General features: G+C 36.5%; 1 protein-coding gene across 5 annotated transcripts in view; it reads left to right on the top strand.

Moving 5' to 3' along the window:
* The window catches only part of LOC109094551 (arginyl-tRNA--protein transferase 1-like), a 76,102-nt gene extending 59,698 nt beyond the window's left edge, over window positions 1-16,404 (top strand). For 4 of the 5 annotated variants that reach the window (XM_042769501.1, XM_042769502.1, XM_042769500.1 and 1 more), the window contains 2 exons: window positions 5,511-5,631; window positions 15,540-16,404. In XM_042769501.1, coding sequence (XP_042625435.1) covers window positions 5,511-5,631; window positions 15,540-15,718 — 300 coding nt within the window. In that variant the 3' untranslated portion in view covers window positions 15,719-16,404. The remainder of the gene's footprint in view (window positions 1-5,510; window positions 5,632-15,539) is intronic. The other variant, XM_042769505.1, reaches the window with a different exon arrangement.
* The last annotated feature ends 622 nt before the right edge of the window (window positions 16,405-17,026 follow it).

Genomic DNA, 17,026 nt, shown 5'->3' with positions numbered 1-17,026 from the left:
ACCTACGTTTACTTCACTAAATCCTTATCTAATCATGACAAACTATATATCGTTGGAAAGGTCTAAGACTCCTAAATATATATTTTGCCAATTTTTTTGTAAAAAATTATGTAGGAAAAGTAATAGATTAATTTATAAAAAGAAAGCACCCTCAAAAATCTACATAATAACAGGAGTTCTGACCTTGTCAAAAAAAAGTCTTCTTCATTGCCTTTTTCTCTATCACACTTTAGAAATAATCAGAAATGATATATCAACTGAAAACTTAAAATCTCAAAATTCATCCTTTAAAACCCATTTCAGACATTGCATTACCATGAAAATGGTACATCAATATCATGTTATCAAATGTTTTTGTTCATGAATTATAAAATTTTAGCTTGGAAAGTGCACTTTCAAGTCTATGTTCAAAAATGTGAGTGACAGTTAAGGGGTTAAATGTGTTTTAAAGTTGTTATTTTTGTTCGTTTGGAGCTTTACTATGAATGCTGTTGAATACAAACCAGACTTTCAAAATAAAAGCCTACATTCAAGATTTGTCTTGACAGACGTTCCTTTCCTAGTTGAACATTACACTTTTTTGCAGATACATGCATTTTAGGTTTTAATTGTATTTATTTTTTTTTTTTTTAATTCAAATGATCAATTCTGCATCCTTTTTGCTTCCTCAATTCAAATTCAAATACAAATTATGGGTCACACTTTAGAGGACCAATTCTCACTATTAACTAACTATTAACTATAACTCAGTAAACTCCTAATTTGCTGCTTATTAATAGTTAGTAAAGTACTGTAGTTGTTAAGTTTAGGTATGGGTCGGATTAAGGGGTCTACAATATGGTCATGGAATAAAGCATTAATATGTGCTTTATAAGTACTAATAAACAGCCAATATGCTAGTATTATGAATTCTAATAAGCAGCTAGTTTTTGGTGAGAATTGGTCCTAAACTAGTGTTACCAATTTAGGAATTCATTTGGAATATATAATAGCATATCTTGAGCAACTAGACCTTCACAGTAAAATAAACAAAGAGTGCACAGATATTTTGGGCAATAATACAGTGATAATTATTTTTATGTTTTTTGTATTATGCATATTTTTATGTTATGAGTGATAACAGATAGTCCCACCAAAACATTATAATATACAATAAAAAAAAATAAAAAAAGTATAAATGACTTTTTAATGTGGGAAAACAATTATCTGTTTCTAATTTTAACCTAATTTGACTATTGCTGAGAATTAGAAAAAAAAATATGAATTTGGATCGCTAATTTAAACCAAAACATACCTGCATATCCATGTTTGTTCTTCAGCTTGATTGGTTTGTGTATGATGTTGGAGCTTTCTGATTTGATCTCTGATTTATTATTGAGAATTTTCTTAAAACAGCTATTCATGCAATATGACGAAAGGTGCTTCTCAAACACGGTTCATATTTTCTTTTCTTTATCCTCTGTGTTCCTCACTATGGTGATGTCAGTGAGCCTTAGCGAGTGCGGGCCGTCTGTCAACATTACCTTCATTGTCGTGTGAAAGCAGGTTGGCAGGAGGACTTGAAGACGGATGGCGCTGTGTTCGTCGTGCCATTCTTTTAAACAAACGTGGGGGAGTGAGAATTGCAGACAGAAACACACAGATTAAACTGGTTTCAGTTGGTCCTTTCAGCCGTCATGGCTCACTTCACCCCCCCCACTGCTCTTATGAACTGATGTTGGATCAGAGTTCGTTCCCTCAGACTCTTAACCACATCCTGCCTCGGCAGAAGACAAGAGTGGCTTTAGATCAGCTGGAAAGAGTGGGACAGTGAGCGTGTCATTTCTTGCTGCTTTTTCCCAATTACCTGACCTTCAGCCTGTGCTATCACATCCTTTTCTGATAGCCGTGTGCTGAGTTAGCAGAACTGATGGATTTATGGATGCAAAGGGAAAAAAAATCTGCTCCACATGGTTAGATTTTGCTCGTTTGTCTGTTTTTAGTTGTTTTTTGTCTTCAGCATCCCATGATACCCTCTGCTATCATTTAGATACAGGCGTGGGCTAGATCAAGTTACCAGGAGATAGCAAGAATGGATTTACAAAAGATTTGGAAACGCTATGATTTTCTTGACATTCGGTTCTGTTAGTGGTTTATGGAACATCTGCATTGTTCCACAGATGCGGACAGAATACTGTAATAAAATATGCAATAAAAGCATGAGAGGTGTTGTCATGATGATGAGCACACGCTTTATTCTCTCTCAGCTGTACATAAGAATCAGTACTCAAAGCGTGATTCAATATTTCCCGTCTGTGTGAATGTATGCAGGAGTACAGATGTAGTGCTCATGAATCTAAAGTATGTGTTTTAAGGAATAGTTCACCCCAAAATGAAAACCATTTCTCACCTTCATGTCAGTCCAAACCTGTATGAATTTTTTTTCTGTTTCTTTCTTCTTTGTTCTTCTCATTCAAAAGTTTGAGGTTTGAAAACAAGTAATACTTTTATTCAGCAAGAATTCATTCAAAATAATCAAAAGTGACAGTAAAGACGTTTACAGTATAATGTTACAAAAGATTCCTGTTTCAAATGAACGCTGCTTTCTATTCATCAAAGAATCCTGAAAGGAAAGGTTTTTTTTTTTCAGTAAATCAGCATATTAGAATGATTTCTGAAGGATCATGTGACACTGAAGACTGGAGTAATGATGCTGAAAATTCAGCTTTCTGTCACAGGAATAAATTACATTTTACAATATATTAAAATAGAAAAGAGTTCTTTTACATTGTAATAATATTACACGATATCAGTGTTTTTACTGTATTTTTGATTAAATAAATGCAGCCTTGCTGAGCAGAAGAGACTTCTTTTAAAAGCACTCAAAAAAAAAAAAACTCCAAACTTTTGAACAGTAGTGTATATTCTGTATAATTAGGCAAAAGTAAACATCATAAACATCCATATGAATTTTGCACTGACATCCACCCTAGTTCTCATTGGCATGTGAACTGTGAACTGTTTTTGCATTACTGAGATTTTATTGCTCCAGTTCTCATTCATTGTAATTGTAAGGAAAATATTTATAGGATTTTTTAGTTTGATTTTTTATGAACTATTCCTTTAAGAGACGTCACAAGCAAAGTTGCTAGACACATTAAATTCAAACTTGCAGAAGTTAAAACCTGACACATAATTTAATTTCTGAAAAATCCCATCCCTAATTCTAAAAGCAAGGAGCTGGTTAAACTTTGGTGATCTTTAGAGCAAGCACTAGCGTGCAAACAGCAAATCCTAGACAGCAATTTAGGAACAGGCTATGAGGAGAGAAGGCCTTTGGTGCGGCGGTGAGCTCAGCCTCGAGACGTGTGGCCAACAGAGCCGTCAGGGAAGTGGAACAGACACAGAGATAATGACCAGCCAGACTCCATCTCTCTCTCGTCTTAACTCCTTGACAGCGTTTATACAAGTGTCTTCTGCAAGAACCGTTCGGACTCCCCCGAGATCACAGGCTTCTGTAAGTATGTGCTAACCACAGGGTTTCCTGCACCGTGTTTCTACGGTAAAAGAAATATTTTTCCAGAAATGTGAGCTCAAGTTATGATGAGGTATCGCATGTATCGTGAAACAAAGCCATGACGTGACTTTCTATTGCATGTTACGTGTCTCTATTGTCTTTACTAGTTACATATATAGTTACATATAAAAACTGATACATGGTGTGAGCAGTGTAGACTGTTTCATACTGCAGTGATTCTCATGGGGTCATTCTATTAATGAATTAGTTTAAAAAAAAAAATCACGAATGGGGTCAAAATGAACAAAAATATGTTCATGTAGAGTTGCATGAGAAATACACATTTAGAACAGAGTTTAAGGAAACTTTAAAATGTTTTTGTTGTTTATATATATATATATATATATATATATATATATATATATATAAAATAACATTTTTTATGTATTCTGTTTTATTAATAAATAATTTATTGTTTTATTTTATTTATTTATTTATTTATTTATTTTTGCTTTTTTGCTTTTCTTCATTTTATTTAATTGGCTGATGATCAATACAAACGTTTTTAATGACTTGTTTTGTATGTGTGTGTAATAAGAAAATACTATTTATATATTTTTATCCTGCATGTTTTTTAACCTTTCTTTCTTTTTCTTTCTTTTTCTTTCTTTCTTTCTTTCTTTCTTTCTTTCTTTCTTTCTTCTCACTTTTTGAACTGTGTCTCTTCTTTTAAGTTTGGCTTTTGTTTGTTCTGGTTACTTCCTGGTTTCCCCAATAATGGAAGTTGCATCTTTGCAAAATCTCTTTACAGGCTCTTGCATGTACCAGCAGCCAAGATTCCTTTCCAGAGCATGATCGCAAGCTGCACATTTAAGGGCTGTTGAGTGTGACGTTTAACTTAAGCACATCCGAATATCTGTAGCACATCCTTCACTTTAAAGGGGTCATTTTCTGCACTTTTGTAGCATTTTATTCCTTTCCTCTGAAGTCCATTGTAAAGTTTCTTGCACCAGAACAGTTGTGATTTAGCATTAGACTGTTTTTGCTACTGTACCTTTAAGAATTTTCTATAAAAGACCATTACGCTTGACTAACCTCCGCATACCTGCACAGGTCTCTCTTTTATTTCAAAACAGAAAAAAAAAACTTTTTTGAGGTTTTTCGTTTTGTATTCATGTAGATTTACTTTACTTGTGTGTGTGTTATAATTCCATGCTTTTTTACGGATGTTTGTATTATGCATTAGTGGAGCTTGCTTTTTTTCTCTTTTCTTTTATTTTGTACACGTGCACACATCAGTCAGCAGACTCGAAAATTCAGATTTTCTTGCATTGCTCAGTGAGGCCTCTAAATCCAGTGACCCTCGCTTGCTTGTCATCGGCCTGCTCTGAATAAGTCACCTCACTCTTTAGGGCTCTCCATATAGTCTGCTGATGAAAGAGTGATGAACACGAGTGTGAAAGCCGTTCCCTCATGAGTACTCACCCAACATATCTCCGCCCCACAAAATGCCTTTTATTTACACGTTCCACAGGGTCCCTCGTTCCTGTGTTGTTCGTCTTGTAAAAACAGGACACATAGTTTCCACTGCAGGATAATGACAGACGAATCCTGTCAGTAATGGTGGGACTTTAACAAGGCTGCTTCTCGTTTGACCAAATGCTGAACTAAACCCTCATAATCTGCGCGGGCTTTAGTGTGCGGGTGCGTGTCTGTACGTGCAGCATGTCACTGAACTTTTGCCTTCGCTAGAAATGGCTCAACTGTGTTTGAAGCGATGCAGAGATCTGTGCTGAGGCGTTTGCTTGTTTACGTAGTGGTCACAATGGTGTGTGTGTATTTGTTTGGCTCTGTATGACTATCAGCAGACGTCTAAAACACACGCAACTCAAGGCCCAGGAGGCCATGCGCTTTCCCCCTCTTTTTTTCTCCTGGTTTTACAGCAAATATACAGCATTTGACCAGGACCCTGACCAAGAACTTTCACTTTTTTTTTTTTTTTTGCAATTTATAGGGTCAGTACCAGCCTTCAGACCTCCTGTGCCCTGAAACCTACACTTGGGTGTCCATCGAGAGATGCATCCCCCGCCTTGAGATCTCTGCCTACTCTCGTCTCAGTGAGAACGCCCATGAAGGTGAGCCTTCAATCATTTTAAAACCCATGACCAAGCAAATACACTGACATGGTGCATCTCACAAGAAAATGTCACTTTTCGCCCCAAAATTATTTTGCATAAATTAAAGTTTTTTTGTTTCATTAATATTAAGGTGGAAAAAAAGATTTTATTTAAATTTTTTGCTTGTTTTGCATTTATAATGACAGCTAAGCACATTTTCTCACCTAATTGTTTTAACTGTGATTCATCCATTGCTTTATTTTTGAATTTCTTTTTACTTATTTGTTTTAACATCATTGATTTACAGTGATTTTATTAAAAACTGCATACAGGAAATCCAATAAATACTAACATGTATTGTTTATTTATATTTATGTTAATGTTATCATGATAAAAAGTGAAATTTCACTCTAAGTTTTTGAAACGTTGTGAGATTCATCCACTACCTCCCCTTTTCTATTGCGCATGTTCAAAAAGCTCCTGTGGTTGAACCTGTAAATGCTCAAAGACATTGGCAGCTCTTCTCTTTCCCAGAGCCAATCTGACAGGACCTCCCAACAAAGTTGTAGGTTCAGCCAACCTTGGCCTAACACAGCTGACTGGGCTTATCAAATGCAGGCTGTTTAGTGTCAAAATTACAGCAGGTTATTGGACTCCGGGTAGGGCTGCACGATTCTGGCTGAAATGTGAATCGTGATTATTCTCCATGGGAATTGAGATCACGATTCTCTCACACGATTCTCATTTTTTCAACCAAAACATTTATTGCACTCAATTTAAAAAAAAAAAAAAAAATGCTGTCTACACATAACTTACAGTTATAATAAAGTGCTGGACTTAAAAGTAACAAAATAATCTCTTTTTGTTTTAGACCCCTTAAAATGAACAAATTGTAACCCATTAGGTCAAATAGAGGTAACTACAGCTTGGAGAAGTGGGCGCAAAATACAGGGGGCGTGGATAAAAGTCTTTCTTATTGGTTAGGGGTTAGTTTCTGTTACGCCCATTACTCCGACCTGCAGCTACCCCTGTTTCCATTAGGTGAAGGCTGTCAGTCAGTGCAGTTACACTGGACTGTCATCATGAAACCGTTCATTCAATGAATACACTTAAAACGCAGATTCATTCATGTATTAAACAGGGTGTTGAAATTCATTTAATTTTGAGTGCCACTTTACAAGCGTCAATCGACCAGCAACACATCACCTTAGTAACACTGAAGCTATTTTACTTTATAGAGATCTTGCACTGATTCAGTGCCCAGATTCAATGCACTTTTTTCACTAATATATGACTTGACCTGAAGAAGGACAGATGCAGGTAATTGCACACGCTCAGTTGCATGCAAGTGAATCGCCGTCATTTAGAAATGAGACTGCCTTTTATGTATGAATCCAGATCACGATTTTTAATATTTTTTCCTAATGAATTGTGCAGCCCTAACTCCAGGTCTGAATGAGTGAGATCCGATTGAAATCAATCACCGCAAGTGAGTTTTGTGAACCACTCCATTTGACCATGTCATGAACCTTTAATATCAGACTTACTAATCAGTTTGACACATCGGTGGAGTCGGTAGGAGCCAATTGTAAAATCAATATGTAGCAGCATTTCCCATGACTGTAATTACGCAATATCAGCTTAATAATGGTAGCCATTCGGCAAACTTGCTCCTTGAATGCCATTTCGTTGGAGCTCAATATGTAAACTGTCAACTGTGTTTATAGTTCTCAGTTCTGCATTGGTCCTTTGAAATGTGTGTTGAAATAACAGGACTGGATCCAGGCATGGAGAGCATCCAGGATTCTGCAGCAGAAGGTCAAGCGGGGTCAGTGCTGTGGTCACGGCCCAGAACTGTGGGCTTGATGACGATGATAATAATAATAAATATAATAATGTCAGTACCGACAAGCAGACGCCATGGCTGGACCAGGGAGGGAGGGAGAGGCCCTGATGAATAAGAGCGCTTATGCTCTTCTTCTTTTTCTATGATTTTTCATTGTTGTATACTATAGGAGTCAAAAGTTCAGACACACCTTCTCAGTGTTTATTATTACTGTTTTTCACATTTTAGAATAATAGTAAAGCCGTGGAAACAATGTAATAACACAAATGGAAGTATGAAATGATGCAGCGACCAAAATGATACTTCATATTTGAACTACACTTTCATCAGCCAACTTCATGAAAATGCATCCTGGGTTGCTTTAAGACCATATTGAAAGAGTAACATGTATGCTGGACATTTGTTGATGCTGATTTTTTTTTTTTTTTTCAATGATCTGCTCCAACTCCAACATCCATTTAAAATATAGGTTTATATAGGTTTAAGAATGATTTGTAAACTATCAGAGGTGATAATTTGGTTTAATATAAATGAATTATGTTTTTTTTTTTTTTTTTTTTTTTTTTTTTTTTTTTTTCAGGGCCCTTAACCTGTTGTTATTATTATTATTAATGTTCTATTTTAAGACTAAAATACGCATTATTTTGTCCTTTGATTTGTAAAGATAATTTCACCTTGATTTTTAATTATTAATAGAAAAAATAATAATACTAATATTCCTTGACTATTTTTATTTTTGTTGTTGTTATTAATTTTATATAATCTATTCTTAGCCTAAAATTAGATTTATGTTCTATAAGTGAAATTGCTTTTTTTTTCTTTTCAATTTCACACTGCAAATACTCAAAGACGATTGCAGTTCTTTCCCTTATATTATTCCATTGTCTCTAACATCCATTTGAAATATAGTTTTTTTTAAAAATTGGAACATATGACCGATCTAAAGATTTTTAATATCACAAGACACAATTTCAGTTGTGTGTGTCCAATTTTTTTGCTTGGTAGTATGTGTAGATATCTGTCTAGATTTTACTCTTATATTGTGTTTAATCAAAATGTTTTGATCATGAAAAGTTGGTGTTACATACCACAATGGATTCAGAGAGATTGAAAAGTATGAGGGAAAAGCAATGGCGATGCAAAGGCAGAGCAGTTTAATACATTTCATGAAAGATTACAAAGGTATTTTTTACTTGAATAGTAAATAGGTTAAGTAAGAACTGACGTATATAGTATGTTTAGTGCCTCATGATCAAGTCTATAAAACTCAGAAAAGATTTTCTCAGAATCTCAGAAACATTCCCCACCTGTGTTCATGTGACAGAAAATATTTTGCCTAATTTGATTATTCAGCTATCAGTAAAAGTGTAGTTCTTGCAGCACAATTCATTTTAATACATTTAAATCAGTTACACAAAATTCCTCAGATTTTCCCCAAATGAAATTTGTGTAAAAATGCCATCTAGGTCTGCTTATGACAAACAGTGTTATTGAATTTAAATATGTGTCCGACTTAAAGCACAGAAAAGTCTTTGCTGGTGTGCTTCTATGCAGTGCTCCTGTAATCTGAGAGGCTGATGGAGTCTCTGTTGTGTGTGTTATCCAGTTAAATCAGGACGTGCCGCTCCAGCCCACAGCAGAGGTGTAGGGGTGTGTGTGCTCTCCTGACTTCAGATGTTGTCTCCGCACAAAGATCTGTTTTTCACTATTTAAAGAACAGGGTTTATAGAGGCATTTCTGTTATTCTTTCAACATTGTGAATTCATATTTGCTACTGGATGATACAGGCAGAGGCTGAAGGGAGCATTGCTTTTGGTACGCCCCAGACACGTCCATCCCAGACACACCACAATGCAGTTATTTTTCCTTCTCATTGTGATCTTTATCCATCTAAACCCTCATGTCTGTTTTATGTCAGACGTCCCCTCTGAACATAATGTTAAAAGAGCAGTTGACCCAAAAATGAACAATCTGGCATTATTTACTCACCCTCATGAGCTCATACACACAAACATTTTTACACATGCACTACCATTCAAAGGTTTGTGGTAAATGTTTTTGAAACAAGTCTTTTACGCTCGCCAAGGCTGCAGTTATTTGCTCAAAATAAAGTAAAAACTATAAAATATTATTACAATTTAAAATAACTGGTCTCAACTTTAATATACATTTAAATATGAATTATTCCTGTGATAAAAGCTGAATTTTCAGCATCATTACTCCAGTCTTCAGTGTCACATGATCCTTCAGAAATCTTTTTAATATGCTGATCAAACATTTCTCATTATCATCAATGTTGAAAACAGTTGTGCTGCTTCGTTTTTGTTGAAACTGTGATACTTATTTTTTTTTTCAGGCTTCGAAATAGAAATTTAAAAGAACAGCATTTGTTTGAAATAGAAATATTTATACATTTAACAGCATAAAAGTCTTTACTGTCACACTAATATTTTCCTTACAACTAAAAGCTCCAAAAAGGGGATTTATTATTTTTTCAATGTCATCTGATAGCTTTGTGCAAAGAACAATTAGTTTCATACATTTTGGTGTTCCGCAGCCCCTGGTCACTATGAACTGTATGTAAAAAATTGTTAAATCTTTTTTTTTTTGTAAAGAATTATATATATGTGTTTTTTGAACTTTATGAACATAAATAATGGCTAAACTTTTCCATATGAGTAACAATAGTATTTTGATCTCACCCATCTTATCATGGTGTTTAGTGCACTTTCCTTGTCATCAGGTTCATCTGTCTTCATATTTGACCCTGTCAGCTCTGTAAACACACTGGGGCAAGTGTAATTGTGCCTGTACTTCTCTTGTGTGTAAATATTTAAGTTAGAGCTGAGCGTTTGGACGTTAAATGGAGCGCTCTGGAACAGGGTTGAGGTAAGGGTCAAGAAAGATTAAGCTCACGGTCAGCAGATCCTCACAGAGACTTTTGAACTCGTATCTGAAGCCGTTAATGAATAGGGTGATCCTCATGGAAGGGTTATGTACGGTAGTGATACCGTTTCCATTTGGAGTACTAAGTGTGTGTGTCAGCTGAATACGGTGTAACAGAGTTTCCTAACCAGTCACAATGCACCAAGTGTCCAAGTAATATGTCCTTATTGAAAGTGAGATGAAGCATCAAAACCGCAGCCAATCAGGCCTTAAAAGAAGTAGACACCATATTTTATTTGACATTCAGTATATTGAACTGTCTTCCAAAGTACAATCTGATTTTCACAACATATGTGTCAATTTAATCATGTGTCAAACATGACCAAGTTACACGAGGCAGAATTTTGGACCATTGAGATTCACTGTGGGAAGGGCTCTTAAATCAAGCATCCAGTCGTCACTCATCATAGTGTGGCTGGTTTGGACAAAACCAAGATGAACATAGAAAAGAGAGAATTTATCACATCAGGACATGTGTTATGACATCTCTCTTTCTCTTTTTTTTTTTTTTTAAGTCAAAACCACATAGGGTACACATAGGAAATAGTCTAAAGTCTATAAATTCTTTTTTTTTTTTTTTTGATGCCAATAAGAATGACCTCATCGTAATCCTCATGGCTTCCCACACATTTCATACTGGTTTTGTTTGCAGAGCTTGGGAGGCCCTTGGTCTTGTTTGACCTACCTCTGCGCTGACTGGCAACCAGACGCGGGCCTTTATTTCCCCAGTGTTTTTAAATCGTTCTTGTGGTGCCGCCAGTCCTACATGACCTGTTGTTCTTGGCCAGACAGACCAACTATTTCAAGCCTGTTTCTCAGCAGAGCTCAAGGCCAGCGGTCTGATGGTTGGCCACAAGGTCGATGTTTGGATTCTGTAGAAGCCACATTAGGAACCTAATGTAGAAATGGCTGTTATAAATTCAGAAACTGAGAAGAATGTTTTATTAATCACAGGTCATTTTAAGGTTAAGGTTAAGGTCGCACATAGCTCTTATAGAGATTATTCACCCCAAAAAATAAAAATTGTTTACTCACTCAAACCTGTATCACTTTATTTCTTCTGTTGAACATAAAAGAAGATATTTGAAGAATTTTTTTTTTCTTTACAGTGGAAGGCATTGAGCTCCAATGTTTTGTTCCCAGTGTTCTTCAAAATAAATTTTTATGTTCCATAAAAAAAAAAAAAAAATCCTTTGCTTTCTGGAAACAAGTTTGGAGTAATTAAATGATGACAGAATTTTCATTTTTGGTTGGAGTATCCCTTTAAATCTCATGTGCGTTGTAGGTTAGAAGTCATTGGCACCAGACATTGGTTCTCATGTGTATCATAACACTTTAAATGATTTTAAACAACTTTTTAAAGTTGATTTCTTTTTAACTCTTTTCCCCATTCTTTTTAAATTACTTTCAATGAATTAGCGTTTTCTGTCAACAATTACTGTAATTTTTTATAATCATCTACACAAAGCAGTGTGAATCTAACCCAAAAAACACACAGTTTGTGGATCAGATTAGTTTTTCTTGTTTTAGTTGATATGTGATATAGTACTGGTGGTCTATCTGACATAGTGTATTTGTCCTGATCTAACAAATCTTTCATCCTCTGCGGCCCTTAAGCAAAACATGTGATTGACTGAATTTTGTGTTAGTTCAGAGTTGAAAGAAAAACATTCTGTCAGGGGCCTCTGTGATTGGAGGAAACAGTAGAGAGTCAGGGCAGAGGATGAAGGTGTCTGCGGAGTACGTTTACTCTCATATTGCTTGAACTCTTCAGTCGTGGGGTTACTGCTTGATAAGGTCTGCATTGTGTTTGTCTGGATCTGTCTGTCAAGAGCTTATGTGGAGAGACAGAGTATCATACTGACCTTATGAGCTTCTCCTGACCGACAGGATTCAGGTCATGTCAGAATAATTGTATTTATGTGATGAGTAAAACTCTTGATTTTATTTGACTTATTTGGCTTCGTTTAAATGGCTGTCATCCCACAGGGTACCTCTGAACTTTTTCCTTCCTAAATTTGAGTTGAGTTGCATAATACCATGCTGAGTATATATTCTCCCAAATTTCAGATGCATTCACTTGGGTTGTCTCTTTAAATGCTAATGTATTATGCAACCCGTTTACCCTAGAGGACCATTTGTGCTGATTTGGAATTTTGGCTGGACTTGAATTTTAAACTCTAAGCAAGGAGCTTTAATTCCAGGAACAACTGTTTGCAAGCAAAAAAAAAAAAAAAAAAAAAGGGCCAGTGGATGAATAAATGAAGATATGCATTATAAAAATACAAAGTAAGTGTTCGTTTTCCTCTAACAGGGTAAGTAAAGTACCATACTGGGACAGAAACTGAGCATTGAGCGCCTGAAGGGGTTTTCCAAAGAGTGTTTTTTCACCTTTTTGAGAAGATATAATAAAGCTCTCAGTGTTTGGTTTGGGGGTGTAGGCAGGGGCTTCATGCAGTTATGAGAGAACGTCCAGACCTTGCTGTTCACGAGTCTCGTCTGCTCTTCATTTATCATCATTTATTGGATGTAGTGTGATGGACTGCCAGCTACCTCTCTTTTTCCTCTCTCCATTTTTTTCTCTCGCGCGCACTCTTTTGCTGTCTGTCTTTCTCGCACTATATTTATTCTGCTTTATCTGTCTGCACGCTGCTATCGTATTACAGTCTGAAGTAGCAAGCATCTTTCTCCATTACAGACTAGGATCAGAACTAATCATATACAGAACATACAGATCTGAACATTTATAAAGGCCTCTTCATCTCTTGTGACCCCAACAATTATTTGGAAAAAATTTGGAAAGATTTCATTTATATGAAAGAAAGCCAAATGTTTCACAGATTAAGTTTGAAGACAAACAATAGATGTACTAGTCGAAATGAAGACGAAATATTGTGGTTGTCAATGTCTTTTGTTTGCAGGTGTCATTTGATTTTATATGTTGCATTGGGAGCCCAATGAAATGCAGACATTTTTAGGCATTACATGTGTTACAAGTGGTCAAAGTACACCAAAAGTACATCTAATCCATCTTCTCTTCTTCTTATTTTATTTTTCCCAACTTCTCTGCTTAAAGGAACATCTAAGTCCAGGGTGGATTCCCCTACTAGTTCAGACTGGTTTATGCTGGTTAATTACTGTTATGCTGGTCAAATGGCATGATCTGGAATAACACAACATATGCTGGTCTTCTCAACAGTGTTTGCTCTTTTTTTGTATTAAAATGAGAGAACAGTGTGGGTACTGTAGTTGTGCTCAGGTTTTAAATTTCATTTCTCTTTTCCACCCCCCAGTCTCCCCTTTTCTCATTCCCTCAATCTCCCACAAAACCCGAAGCCAAGTTTAAACAGTGTCTGTGTGGCGGATGAGTTTTACTGGTTATATTACAGGGAAACAGTGAAAATTAAACCATACCCCCTATGTGTGTGAAATGATGAGGGCTAATTTACATTACCCAGCATCCCCATGAAATCTCCATCAGCTGGCTTCCAGATGAGGCACTTCACAGAGCCAGAGCCATGAGCTGGTGTCAGATCTGTTAATAACAATCATAACTTTCACAAAATCTGTCACTCTTGGCCTGGAGTTTTGCAGATCCTGGTGTTTATTTTCCCTTATGTTCTTCCGGCTCTATTTAAGGCTGGTGGCCTGTAATTTGTGTATTTCTGTCAGTTTGTGCAATGTTACATTATTTTCCCAGTGCTTTATGCCAAAATTTAATGTAGCGGCACTTTTTTTGTGTACTCCGTTTCATTTCAAAGTATTTTAGTATGTTCTGTAGCTTTATTCACAGTGTTTCCTGCACAGGGCTGTGCAGCATTCAGGATTTAATTAACAATGCCTTTTAAATTCCTGAATTTGAATTGAGGTGGCAGACAAGATGCAGAATTGCAATTTGAATTTGAATTTAAGGAAGTAGAATTCTTATTAATTGCAACATTCTAAATTGTCCGTTTTGATTTGAACTTTATGTTGGAATCCTGCTTCCTTAATTTGCAATTCTACATTTTGAATGTCAAAATGCCTTTAGATTTCAAAAACATAAAATTTGAATGTTAACTTGACAAAGCCTTGTTTCATAGTGTCGTTGCTCAGTGCTACTATGTGAGTTGATTCGAGTTGACGTTGTAATTCTTCTTTTAGGTTAGTCAGCCAGGCCTACTGGTTTATTCTCCCCTATTTTAACCTCCTTCTGCCTTGGAGGGCCATTTTCAGGCTTCCATCAAATTACTGCTTTTTTTTTTTTCTTCTTCTTCAACAACAATTCCTGTTTTAACAGCTCATGGGGGAAGGTGCTGGCTCTTGACTGAATACGCAATGTGTGTCTGAATTTTGGCTTGCTGGAGTGAAGCTCTAAAAACAAATGAGAAGCAACCAAGCTGTTCCTTCAGTGAAGGAGTCATTGTTACACGTCTCTGGCTGTTCTGCTCTGAGATGCTGGTTTTGGAACGATTGAGGTCAAGCTGTAGCAACCCTGACTGACCCTGTGTCGTTGCCTAAGGGTGGAACGATGCTTTTTCATCATCATACCTGGCTAACTGTGAGTCAGAATCTGCACCTGACCCTCTTTTGAACCTTTGAGTTCAGACCACGTGCACTGATGTTTATCCCTCCACCCAGTGACTTCATGTTTCAGTGAAGGATGTAAAGTTGAGGGTTGCCTTACTTGGCTTTATTTTTAGGCAAAAGTAAATTTATAGGCCCAAATGTCAAAGCTAAGGCTTTGTGGTTGCTTACCTGTGTGTTTATTCTGCCTTTCTAAGGTTTTCATTTGTAGCATTTCCTCGACACTACCGATCAGCGGTTTGAGGTTTGCTTGTTTTTCTTCATTTATTTGTTGAAAATCATGTGAACAAATGGTCTTTCATTTTCAGTGATCCTGCAACACTTTAGTTTCTCAGCGTTTTGTCTTACTTTGCAGAATTGAATTGAGAATCCATTTTAATGTCCAATTCAGTTCCTGGATTTGAATTTGAATTGAAGTGGCAAACAAGAGGCAGACTTGCAATTTGAATTAGATTGTTAGGAAGAATTCTAATAATTGCAACACATTTCTTTTAATTTCCAAATGAGTTTTAGAATTGTTGTTTTTTAAGGTTTGTCCAACTCTTCTGCTCTCTGTGTCCTTCTGTAGGTGATGCATGTGCGCTGAAGGAACTGGGCAGGGTGTTAGTGCTCCACAGGAGGACAGTGATGCCCTATGCGGCCTACGCCCGTAAGCGGAAGGGTTCGAACGACGAGAAAGAAGTGGAGCAGTATGCCAGTCTGTTGGGCCAGACGTGTGCAGAGAGAATCCTGCTCTACAGAGCCTAGAAGTCCCTTCATATGTCTCTGTCCTTCAAAACATAAAAGTGTTTGTCCTCTTGTACGCTTGTCTGCTTATTGGCTTCCTGGTTGTTTGTCTTTTTCCTCTTCCAGAAGTCTTTTCCCCATCTGTGTGTACAGTTTTGTTCTTTGTTTTTGTTATGCTGTGCTGTGTCGTAATCTCTTTGAACTCTACTTTTAGATTTTCTGGCCAGCAGCGCTTTGTAATAATCACACTCGCACACATGCAACACGCAGCCACGCACATGTTGTCTCATAGTGTATCCCAAAATATTACCCATTTACAAGTCACCAATCACATCTTATCTAGCCATATAACAAGAAACGATGTGCGTTAGGGCAAACTCTCATTCTGAATCTGTTTGGTTGGGTATTTCTAGACTGTCGTGACCCTGAAACTTTTGGCCTTTGGTGACATAGATAACCATTTTCCCACAGTCTTAAATGTTCCCGATATTCATGTTCTTCTAAAGTGACTAATACTATCCAAAGCGGGTGCTATGATGTTGAAAGACTTGTTACTGGCTTTGCTGGAGGGTTGAATCAATCCATATTCCTGTGGAACAGATTTTTCTTTTCTCACTTTGTCTTTCGGGTTATAATAAGTAATAGCTTGAGTGCTTTTATTTTAATAATAATGTTTTCTTTCAAACAAAATAAAAAAATATATATGATCTGCTAGTGTGGTCTCAATTTGTTGCTGTATGTGGGACTGGAAACAGCAGGTTTTTTGTGTTTGAACATTCTCTGGGACAAACTCCAGTCCTCGTTCCTGTGCTTCGGTCAGATCTAAAGAGTAACGTGTGAATGCCGATGCAGACGGCTGACTCACTCGCGGCGTGTTTTGTCAGAAGAACTGGCTCTGGTGAGAAGGGCTGGGTGGCCTTGTTGCTGAACCAAAAGCGAAAGCCAGCTGTCCATCCAGAGAACGTGAGAAATGAGAGTCACCTGACATCTGATGCAATTCATTATGTCTTTGGATAGCCACATGAATAATGCTTAGTCTCGACTTTTTCTGCCCCACTTAAACAGGAAAAGTTTGTTTGGCTGACATTTAGCCACAGTTTTGTTTTTAAAGGTGGGTTTATCAAAAAAAAAAGTTGACGACAATTCAAAAGTATTGAGTTTTTGAAAGATGTCTCTTCTGCTCAACAAGGCTGTTTTGATCATAAATACAGTAATATTGTTAAAGATTTTAAAGTCTAAAAGAACTGTTTTCTTTTTTAATGTATTTTAAAATGTAATTTATTCCTGTGATGCGCAGCTGAATTTTCAGCATCATTACTCCAGTCTTCA

The sequence above is a fragment of the Cyprinus carpio genome, chromosome A13 (genome assembly GCF_018340385.1).
Source record: "Cyprinus carpio isolate SPL01 chromosome A13, ASM1834038v1, whole genome shotgun sequence".
NCBI classification, from domain to species: Eukaryota; Metazoa; Chordata; class Actinopteri; order Cypriniformes; family Cyprinidae; genus Cyprinus; species Cyprinus carpio.
Note: the sequence above shows the minus strand (reverse complement) of the source record. Positions and strands in the feature narration are given on the sequence as shown.